General features: G+C 36.5%; 1 protein-coding gene across 1 annotated transcript in view; it reads right to left on the bottom strand.

Annotated features, from left to right (window-relative positions):
• The window catches only part of LOC136829528 (plasma membrane calcium-transporting ATPase 3-like), a 201,269-nt gene that overhangs the window by 39,300 nt on the left and 149,469 nt on the right, over positions 1-12,500 (bottom strand). The window contains exons 3-5 of the mRNA XM_067088356.1: positions 6,796-6,990; positions 4,688-4,726; positions 1,417-1,513 (exon numbers count right to left, since the gene is read on the bottom strand). Coding sequence (XP_066944457.1) covers positions 1,417-1,513; positions 4,688-4,726; positions 6,796-6,990 — 331 coding nt within the window. The remainder of the gene's footprint in view (positions 1-1,416; positions 1,514-4,687; positions 4,727-6,795; positions 6,991-12,500) is intronic.

Here is a 12,500-nt window from a genome sequence, read left to right as displayed (position 1 = left end):
ACATAAAAATATCCAGGCAGTAAGAGTTACGAAGCCCTGAGTAAGGTTTTCATTCTCAAGTTGAATTTTAACAGAGAATTGTGAAAATGAGCATCAGTATTCTTATTAGAGAAATGGAACTATCACCACCATAAAGTTCTCACAAAGAGGATTGTCTAACATGAATGACTACGACAATAAAATTGACTGAAGTATTTAAAATAACTATTTGCAAACCTTCTAAACAAATGAATATAAAAAACTGCATGTAAATAAAAAAAAAAAAAAAAAAAAAAAAATATATATATATATATATATATATATATATATATATATATATATATATATATATATATATATATATATATATATATATATATATATATATAATGGCAACGTCTGTCCAAGGAGGGCATCCATGATTAAACCATGTCGCTAAAAAGGCAAATTTTAGATGTTCCTGCGTTGGGCACATTGTGTCGCCTTCCCTTGGTATCGACCGGGAGTTAAACTTGCCGTCGATAACGGAAAACCCTTTTGATTACGCATCTGTGTTCAACTTTTTTTTTGTGTGTTATCCACAAATTCCTTTCAGGGTCAAAGCAACTACATTGCTTAATGCCTCGTAAATCGATTATACTGAAACTCTTCACAAGGGCATCCGCAAGAATTAAGTGAGCCGTGACACTAGAAACAGAGTCGAGGCCTTGTAATCCAACACATCACTATCGATGCCTGCAACCGTTGCTGTCTGTAAGGCAACGTTATGAGATATGTTTAAAAAACTGATTAAACGAAAAGGAAAAGGCAGCCATTGTCTAAGGAATTCCTCTTACGATTCATGCAAGTAAAGTTAGCAAAACAAGCTGAGTAAGCTTTTCAGACAATTAAAAAAAACACTGGCTGGGCAATTTTGTGGAAATCCTACAAAGCCAAGTTCAAAATAAATGTAATAATGGGGACACAACTCAGGAACTTCTGATTGTATAATAATAGTAGAAAAATAGATAGGATTTCTCATAGCACAAGAAAGCATCATTAGTTATGCAACCTGGAAGTTCTCAAAATATAATTTTCCGAACATAACATGCAAAATTTTTCAGAGAAATGAAAAAACGTATTCTGTAAATAGACCGCTCGGCTTAATGCCATTTCGTAACTAACCTTGAGGGGATTTTTACACCCGTGCGGAACAGATGAGCACTCAAGAGCCTAAGTTAATGTGTAGGAAGAGAGAACACACAAAACACACACATACATATATATATATGTATGTATGTATATATTTATATATATATATATACACACATACATATATATATATATATATATACATATATATATGTGTGTGTGTGTGTGTGTGTGTGTCTGTGTGTGCCTGTGTGTGTGTGTAAAAAGAGAGAGAGAGATAGAAAGAGGTGAAAAGATCTGACTTACCTGTAGTCATTAAAAGCAGTAACAAACACAACTACAGCAACGGCTGCTATAATGGCCACGCCCTCAAGCCACGGGGGCGCCTTCTCGGAATGTTCGCCTGTGATAGAAGAACGTCAGTCCATTTTTCAAGAAATACGAATCATTAAATGTTAATCGGGCATATTCTTATGCGTATATGCATGTATGAATGAATTTTATGTATATAAGACAACCTCAATGGAAATTACCTGACAATTTATTTGTTTGATAGAGTTCTTTTGTTTTGTTCCTGTCTGTGATTAAATAAAAATTCGCTCTGAAAATACAACGCTTTATGCATGGACAGACTTTATCAATTCTTATTTATCCTTAAAATGAAGTTTGTAATTATTTTGAATTATGTGGTGCTTTTAAAAACAAGAGCCCATGCTGATATAGGAAAAGCCTAACTTAACAAGTTATTTTTATTATGCATAGCATTTTATGATGGATAATGATAACAAAATCATCACTAATAAGGAGTGTAATCTTTTTAACGATTTTCTTGTGTAAACTACATTTTTTTTAATGACTTATTCTTTTAAAGTTTCTACGTTTAATACAAAAAAAAAAAACACAATGTCTCTAAATGATTCAGAGTATCAAATAAATATCATCTCTTGGGTATGTTGGCTATTTGTATCATTTATATCAATGAAACGTGTTATAAAAAGAGCAACTATTTTTTTTTTTTTTAATCTACTGCACTTACACACATCGGGTCATCGCGCTCAATTGACAGAAGAATATTTCAGCATTCCTGGAGGACCCATAGTGTGAAATCAATAGGTTCATGCGTCATCTCCATAAATTTAATAGCACGAGGAATTCACTCCATCTGTTCTACGTACAGTGGTCAACATGCAATGGACGAATGTCATGCGATTTTGTCATTTTAGTACTTGCTCTTCGAGCTGCTATAAAAAAACCTAATTTCTGACATACTCTTTACAAAGTTTCTTAGATACGAGTGTATTAGGTGTAAATAATTCATGCATTACTTCTTAGGGCACCTTGGGCATCCTCGTTCAGTTTCCGTTTGAGCGGTGATGGCAAAGTGGGTCTGTTATTTTGAGGGGCGGAGAAGAACAGCTTCTTGAGATTCAAGGATATTAAGTTTAAAGAATCTATTTACTACTTCTTTAATGGTATTTCATGATTAGCATTCTTAACATAATTTCTCTTTACAAGTCTTCAGAAAATTGCTTTCAGACTAAATACTAGGCATAATTTTTTAATATCGCACTAATGCATGTTCAGGGATTTTCATGTTCAACTAATTATACGATAACTTTTAATACAGTTCTTCATAAATTTGTTTTTACAAATAATACTATGCATATAATCGCAGAATTCACCGACGTTTTTCGTGAAATATTCGTCCTGGTGACTTATTTCATTTTTAGACTGAATGCAATTTACAAAAAGTTTCGAATCACCCGGTTAACTAATAAAAACCTTCAGAAAAAGAGGTCAGGCCAGAAGCCTCATAACAGATGTGGTATTAAGACATCTCTCAGTTGAGGCTTTAAAAAAGAAAATATTACGAATAGCGTGGGCTAGAAAGCCATGACACTGAAGAGTGAAGATGGTGATAACAATGATATTCACTTTTAGATACTGAGTGAAACTCTCAGATGTTGTTATTATTATTATTATTATTATTATTATTATTATTATTATTATTATTACAAACAAAATAAAGGAAACGCGATACAAGGAACGGAAGAGAGAATACTAACTGAAGACGTTGATTAAAACTGTCAGCATTGCCTGCTTCTCCCTCTTATAATTATTGTGGTTATCAAAGAGAAATATTAAATGGAATCATAAAGTTACTGAGGACATTGTTTAAATTTGCCTCTAATGACGAGCGCGCGAGGAAAAATATATTAACAATGCAATGAGAATTTTACAGAATTATATTATTAAGTCGTGATACTATGGTGCAAATATTATCATGTAAATAATTCTAGAATCATGCATACATTTTTGTTGGATTATTTTAGAAAAATACACATATTAACTGAGTGATTTTAGAATATGTTAGACAGTATTTTAGAATAACACACATACAACTTAGACACTTTAGTTAGTACATATTTATCTGTATCATCATGCAAGGATTTTGAAATCATGTTAGAATCCCCCAAAAATATTTGCATATTATCAGGATCATGCAAACATTTAAGTCATATTGGAGCCACGAAAACAAAATTTATCAAAGAATCATGTTTATATTGCGTAAGGTCTTTTAAATTTCACTTTATATAATCTAAAACACTTTAGAATTGTGAATATATAGCTGAGAACATCTAGAAATAGTTTCATTGATCCATCAGATGAAGCAAATGTTATAGAGGATATTTAGTAAAAAATTATATAAATTTTTCAGAATATTCAGGGAAATAATGTGCTGTATAAAAGTGATCTGATTTTTCCCTCTTTTGCTGTAATTTTCTCTGAGCAAATTTTGAGACATTTTCTTCTTTCAAAATAGAGAAACAGCACGGCTTTGAGTAAGTTATTTTGTTCTGAAAAAATTTGAGATAGAATCAACCAAAATTGAAGTTTCAACCGAAGTATAGTCCTTATTTTCATTCTTTTATGACTGGAATATTACAAATTATAATTAGATTAACCCTGACGTGTTAATTGACTGGGAGAGAACTAAAAAAAAAATAAAGCAAATTGTTCAGATTTTATCGATTCAAATTCTAGCAACACAAGTAAAGGCAGCAGGTGTTCATCTTCGAGAATTATCCAGCAAGCACGGTTAATGGTACATTTCATGCTCATGTGACCTCATAAGTGAACAATACTTACGAGTTTCTCAGGCAAATTAATATGAACATTCTCCTGACCTAAAATAACAATGTGTAATCATTTCACGTTGAATTAAATTGTCTAAAAAATTAGTGCAACTGAAACCTGCTTGAAGTTTAATGGGACATGAAAACATTTTAGAGTCGTTTTGAGTGGTAACTATGCAAATATTTAAATTTACATTTCAGTAAAATATATTTTTTTAATTTTATCATGTGAACCTACTGTACATCATGCTTTATTGGGCATGCAAAAATTATGTAAATGTTATGCGTAGTGAATGTATGGTAAATACTTTATAAACAATATTATTTTTTGAACCAGCAATTTAAGCATTTTGTTATCAGAACGTAAATGAATCGTTAATGGACATGCAAAAATGCATTTAGATACTTATAAAACGAACACATAAAGGTAAAACCCTTACCGCCCTCATCCACCAAGACCGAAGGCTCATGGCTTTTTTCTGCAGGAAGGGAAAAACATGAAGGATTATGTGTTAAGGAGAGTCTTTCTTCACACAAGGCGCAACAATGGACAGGTGGGATGACAGGCTAGATGTAGGACATCACTGTAAGTCATCAAGGAGATGGGAGAAAGAGCAGTGCAGGAAAAGAGATGAAGAAACGCAGTATTAAGAGAGGATGGGGAAAATAAGAAAGATAGGAGGTTAAGATGAGAGACGGAGAAGAAAACTGACAGTGGAAAAATAAGATGGATGGAGAGCTGTTATCACTCGTGGCTAATCAACGGAAGATTCTAAATGAAATTAAATACAAAGAAAAGGGGAAAAATATTTTGGCTGCTTGCAGAGGGAAAATCGTTCAAAAACGATTGGGTAGGGATGGATTGAACGACAAAATGATGAAATGAAGATATTTGAGATATCAGGTAGTTGGAGTCAAAGAGAGAAATAACAATAGAAATAGCTATGATAACAATGAAGGAAACAATATTGATTATTTAATTTTAGACCCAAACAAACAAACTTAACTACTGTAGACCTCGACCAGTAAACGTGTAACAGAATGAAAGCAGTAAAGACATTTACTTGGCTTTCTAAATTAATGTTACATGGACAAAATTTATAGGATATTTTAAAAGATTTGGGTCGAGTGCACTAGGGGGTAAGAAGTATCATTAGGTCGACTGCACAATGGGGACGCAGGGGTACTAGATAAGTTGAGTGCCCAATGCATAACGGGGAAATGCCGAGGTACCAGTGGTTTAAGTATACAATGGGAACACAGAGGTACCAGTTGGATTAAATACCTAAGTGCACAATGGGAGACAGGTACCAGTTTGGTTGAATGACCAATGTACCAATGGGGAGACACAGAGGTACCAGTTGGGTTAGGTGCACAACGAGGAATGCATAAGAACCTGTTGGTTTCTGTGTACAGAGGGAAGATGAAAAGGTAACAGTTGGGTTGAGTGCACAATGGGCAATACAGAATTACCAGTTGGGTTATGTGGACAATGAGGTGATGTAGAGGTACAGGTTAGGTTGAGTGCACAATGGGCAATACAGGTACCACTTGGGCTAACTGTACAGAGGAAAAACACAGAGGTAACAGCTGGGTTAAGTGTGCAAAAGGGAATGCAGAATTACCTGTTGGGTTAAGTGGACAATGGAGATGATGTGGAGGTACAGGTTAGGTTGAGTGCACAATGGGTAATACAGGTACCAGTTAGGTAAATTGTAAAGAGGGGAGATGGAGAGGTAACAGCTAGGTTGAATGCACAAACGGGAATGCAGAGGTACCAGTTGGGTTAAGTACAATTGGATGATGTAGCAGTACTGGTTAGGTTAAGTGAACAATGGATAACACAGGTACCAGCTGGGTTGATAGTACAGAGAGAAGTTGCAGAGGTAACAGTTGGGTTCATTGTACAAGCGGCGAATGCTACCAGTTAGGTTAAATGTGCAATGAGGAAGATGCATAGGATTGAACTGAGTTGATTACACAATGGACAACTGAGAAATGCCCCTTGGGTTACGTGTACAATAGAGGACACAGAAGTACCAGATGGGTTAAATGAACAATAAAGAGACTTAGAGGCACTAGTTGGCAGAGAATGCAATAATACCAGTTTGGTTGAGTGTGTACAATGAGGGACACGAGTACTAGATGGGCTAACTGCGCAATGCATAGTGGGAGAATGGAAGATACCAGTTGGGTTGAGTGCATGATGACAGAATGCATAAGTACTATGGGCTATGTGTAGATTGGGAGACAGAACTACCGGTTTCTCTAGAGTGCAGAAGAGGGAATACTTGAGTATCAGGAAGGTTCAGTGTACAACAGTGAATGCAAAAGTACCAGTTGGGTTAAAGGTATAACAGGGAGATGTAGAGGCACCATTACATCTCATAAAGGCTATGACAAAGCACAGACCTTTCCTCTCCACTGTGCAACAAACATATGTCAATGTGAGGAGCAGTACTTCTAAGATATTTTAACAGGAAGATACATCATCTAAAGTCACTTGTATTTTTTTAATAATTGCCAAGAAACAGGACATTCTACTCACCCTTGACCTCGTCGTCAGCTTCGAAGAAGGACAAGACGATGCTAACGATTGCTGCTACCTGCAAGATGACGAGTGTTGTGTCCTTCATTGCCTCCCATACTAGATGCAAAAAGTTCTTCGGAGCTTTTGGAGGGATTACGTTGGTACCAAAGACCTCTCTGCGATGTTCCAAACTCTCCTCTGGCTTGACGATACCTGAAATAACAGCATTGGGCTGTGAAATTAAAGAACCCAAATATGAGTTGATGTAACAGTATAACAGTATATATATAGATATATATATATATATATATATATATATATATATATATATAATATATATATATATATATATATATATATATATATATATATATATATATATATATATATATATATATATATATATATATATATATATATATATATATATATATATATATATATATATATTAGTATATTGCGTGCCTTTCCCAGTATAGTTTTTCTTTTACTTTCTCCTAGGTGCTAATACACACGTGGCTTTCACAGTTTACTCAAAACTTTGAATATCTCCAGTATTTTCCCGGTCTTCAAGGAGGGATAGACAAAATTGCTACAATACTGGTATGCTTATTCGTTCCCAAGCTAATAGCCATTTTAGACCCCGATCTATGGTCTTCTTTAGGGCTACACTAGATTCACAATGGAACTGCATTTTACTATTTAGCAGAGTACAGCCAGAAATAATCAGAATCAAGAATTAAAAATTAAATTTTGAAAATTTAACACAAACCTCAAAGTTCAGTAAAAATGGTTAAGAAATTTCCTAGGCCCACATGCTTCTACATGAATAACCTGGTTCCAGAGAGAGATCCAAAACTCTGCAGCCACCTGAATCCAACTCAGCTCACACTGAGAAGTTCCCACGTCTCCTCCAATTTACCTCTAAAGTAAGCTGGTTTCAGACTCCCTGCATAGCCCTGGGCGACAATATTCCCCCGTCACAGGGGCTGCCAACAGCGCCAGGCATTATGCCGATTCCTTTGAAATGGGTTGGCTACAGAAAACGAGTAAAATATGAGCCGAAATATCTTCGGTGCAATCGAGTTTTCTGTACAGCATATAATGCTGTATGAAACTTTCAATCACGGTCCATGGAACTCTTAGCTGTGGCCCGTGAAACTCAGCCACGGTCCGGTGGTGGCCTGTGTTGTTGGTACTTATAGCGGTGCCAGATGTATGATTATGGCTAACTTTAACCTTAAATAAAATAAAAACTACTAAGGCTAGAGAGCTGCAATTTGTTATGTTTGATGATTGCAGGGTGGATGATCAACATATCAATTTGCAGCCCTCTAGCCTCAATAGTTTTTAAGATTTGAGGGCGGACGGACAGACAGAGCCGGCACAATAGTTTTCTTTTACAGAAAACTAAAACTGCACAGCCGTCAATACCATAATCATACCCTAACCACTGTATTGAGGATGAATCCACTTTGCCGATAATTTCGCAACATTGGCAACTTCCAAAGTGTGTCATTCATCTCTGTCTTCCATGCACTTGTGACATTCCTGGATATTGAGGCCTTTCTTTCCATCACTTCTTTCCCTCCATCTATCCAGTATTTTCTAAGTCTTCCACTCCTCCCTTCTAATACTGCCATGTTATTCACGCTATGCTTGCCAACCTAATATACGCCATGCTTTCCACATGTCCAGAAAATCCCAAAACAAACTGATAAATCTTTAACCAACATTAACGTTTTTACTGCTGCAACGTATTTCCACACGTCTTCACATTTTTCAACCTTTCAGCGCTCCTTGCACCATATATGCTCAAGAGCTTCGACCTGTTTTTTTTCATTTGCAGTCACCACTCACACTTCACTTCCATGAGGAAAGTTGGCAAACAGTCCTTCTATATTCCCACTTTGGTCTCCAAAGACGGTTCAAGTCTCTTCCCAATCTGCTGTGCACACTCTGCTATGCTCCTTGCTTCACCTATACTGTGACTCGCTTCTCTCTTGTTACCATCATCTATTAATTCTACTCCGAAATATCTTAATGAATGAGACACTTGCATTCTCCAGCATTCAAATTACCGTTCATTGTTTAATCTAACTAGTTACCGCTTTACATTAAAACTCCATTCTTGCTTACACTCACTCCTGGCTCTTCCGTCTAGGAAAACCTTTCAAACACTTTACAGTATTTAGTTTCTTCAGCTTGCCCTCGCTATAATTCATATCTTCTTACCCCACAACTTTGCTCCTAAGTCAACAGTCAGTCTCTGACATCCCTCCATGCAAAATTATAGTAAGCAGTCACGGAGACAGCAAATCCTTGTTTTAAACCCACGTTTACATCAAACTAATCGCTTTCACCTCAATAAATTCTAGAACATTCTAGACCACTTTTAATCACCCTCAAGAACTTATCTTCTATTCCCTGTATTCTCAACACCCTCAACATTGTCGCTCTCTCGATTTTGGCATTTCAAAGTTGAACCGTTTTCCATCTTTGAAGTATGTTAAAATATCAAACATAGAATGAGTTAAAGTTATGTTTGAAACAAAAAAAACCTATGTTTTTTCTGTAAAAAATAAAAAAAACATAGAATAGAAAAATATATATATATTTATATATATATATATATATATATATATATATATATAATATATATATATAAATATAAACATGTGTGTGCATGTGTTAGTGTGTATGCGCTACTTTGTATGTATATACTGAAGGTAGTGGAAAGAAAGAATCTTAATATTCAGGAGACGAAAGAGCGTGCAAGACATCGGGGACTGACGCAGTGTGTAGGAGGGTGGAATGTGCTGCTGGTGAGTCTTTTACATGGGAGTATGAAGTGGCTAATTTTCTGGGACTTTTGCTTCACAGGCGGCTCATCCATCATTAAGCAGGAAAAGCTAGATACAAATTACTGCCTGTTCCATTCATTCTTAATTGGTAAATCAATGATGAACCAACTATGTTATGAACATTTCTAAAAATAACGCTCTCTCTCTCTCTCTCTCTCTCTCTCTCTCTCTCTCTCACACACACACACACACACACACACACACACACACACACACACACATATATATATATATATATATATATATATATATATATATATATATATATATATATATTTGTGTGTGTATGTGGTTGTGATTGTGTATATCGGTGCATGTGTATGTATGCCTGTTCTTGTGCGTGTGAGTGTATGTATATGTGTTCATACGTCTGTAAAACGTATGTGTTTTTTCAATAGTATGAAACTGAGTAACCTTGAAAATGAGCAGAACATGAACTTGCTTCAGCAGCAGTATTATTTTTCAGAGCTGAATGCTGGGAACTAAAGGGGAAGATGCGGCTCCCTTTCACACTCCGTCGTTTTCGGGTTCACCGCAAAAGGTCAGACGTATTGTGCCAAATGCATCCTGGCTGGCTACAGAAAGCTCCCAGTTCCTGACAAAAAAATTGTGAATGAAGTCTGCATTCATTCATTCATTCCCTTTGCTTTTTTATGGCGAATGAACATAAAAGCCCTCAACTCTTTACAGAAGACGGGCAATTCATTCATTCATGAGTTTTTTTTATTAATTTTTTTCAAGAGACCGAAAAAAGAAGACTCACCAAAATCACCTTGGTTCTGGTTCTAACGGGGTGACAAACCACCAACCTGAAAGGCTGAAGGTTAAAAAAATCGCAAAATACATAAGAACCCGCAGAATTTCAATTTCAAAACAAACCGACTGGCGCCCCAGTTGGCAAGCTTGGCTGGAACTGTTATCGCTACTACAATATATCTCCTTGACTTTGTAAAACCCTTATTTAAGCATCATTTAATTGCACTGCTATTCCCAGATGTTCCATTGTTCTAGATAGTATGATTGCATATCATTATTGTGGCACTGGTAATACACGGCTATTAATTATGAATAATGTTACGTATGATCTTTACATAGTCCATGACGATGATTTCAAACTCGACCTCCTAATCGTAAAGGGAGAGGAACAGTATAGAAGCATTTCCTCCGAAATTATTTAAGCCTCTGTTGACCTGCACAATAAAAAAAAAAAAAAAAATCGGGCCTGGTCGAGGTTACCTTCATCTCGCCGTAAAACCAATCGTCAGAATGATGCTTCTCTCTCTCTTTCCTCTTTATCTTTCTACCTTTAACATCTTCCTACGCTCGAGACACTGCAAAAAATTCCCTTTCATCTATGCAAGCAAAACCTCACAGCGCAAATACATCGAATGGGATCGTCAGGCTTACGGTAGAAAGCCCCTGCCAGTGCGAGGTAAATGTGATTGCGCTCAAAGTTGGGATTTCACAGTAATCCATTTCAGAGCACAACATCAGCGGGCTTGGCTCTCACAATCTCTTGCAATAGGGGAAATCTGGAGGTGGGCAGTGATTCAACGGTCTGGAATGACTAAGTAATTTTCGATATTTTGTTGCTAGCCATTTTGCTTTATGACTGGCTGTCAGTGGCGTTGAAAGTCGCTGCCGTCGCGAAGACTTTCTCGGTCTCCCATTATTTGTCGCCGCTGGTATGGCGCTGAAATGGGGTTCGAGTATAACCGTTCGGGCCGATTCAAAGAAAAGGATGCTCTTCCTAACATAAGCTTTTTGATGCAAATTACACACACACACATTTTATCTATTTATTCAGTAGATGAAACCTATTCATATGGAGCATACCCTCGTGGAAATTGACTTGAAATTCAAACTTCCAAAAAATATGTTGGTTTCAACCTCCCAACCACAGACCACACACCGTGGGAGTAACTGATCATGATGCAGAGCCAGTGATTTTTCATCTCCCTGGGGGGGAACTCATGGCATCTGAACTCATGCCATCTATATATATATATATATATATATATATATATATATATATATATATATATATAAAATGTATATATCTAAATATATCTATCTATCTATCTGTTTATATATACATACATATATATATATATATATATATATATATATATATATATATGTAAGTATGTATGTATGCATATATAATACTTACAGATATCCGCCGCCATCGTCTCTTTGCTTACTCATTGTAGGGGCCAGAGTCCTGTGTTTTAAGGGGTAGACAACCAACCCCCACCGATAGAAGAGTGAACGTGCATTTTTAGAGGAGTCAGCTGGAAGGGACACTCAGGCAGCAGGCTGAATCACACAATAGGGAATACGCAGGGCATTATTAACTTCGTCCCCTTCCATTAATCCCTTTTTCAATTAAACTCCTGATGTGTGAGCTTTGTACTGGGTCCTTGAATGTTCCTTACAGATGTCAGCTGATGCCCGTGCTGGAAGAAAACAGCGTCTATCCTCAGGCGAAATTGACAGTAATATGAGCAGAGCAGGAGTTGCCCCACGTGCACTCTCAGTCGTCTTTAGTCAGCAGAGAAGTCTTGCTGTCATTCGGTAGCTGGGACCCACGCCCAACTGGGCTGCCCTTTCTTCACGGCACTCTTTCTGTGAACTGGAAACCATTGGCTACAAGCGGCTGCGTGAGGTCTAAAGGAAGACATTGCAGATCATCCAGCCATTACTGCAAAGTGCACGTTGCAAGGCAGTCACAGTACAGCTGTTGGCTTTCGAGTTTTACGAGTTCCCTGTTCCTTCTACTGAATCTCTCATTTCATTTCATAATTTCTCTTCCCAGTAAATACTCTTTGATATCCCATTACCAGTGTTCCAGCGTTT

The sequence above is a fragment of the Macrobrachium rosenbergii genome, chromosome 44 (genome assembly GCF_040412425.1).
Source record: "Macrobrachium rosenbergii isolate ZJJX-2024 chromosome 44, ASM4041242v1, whole genome shotgun sequence".
In the NCBI taxonomy this organism is placed as follows: domain Eukaryota; kingdom Metazoa; phylum Arthropoda; class Malacostraca; order Decapoda; family Palaemonidae; genus Macrobrachium; species Macrobrachium rosenbergii.
Note: the sequence above shows the minus strand (reverse complement) of the source record. Positions and strands in the feature narration are given on the sequence as shown.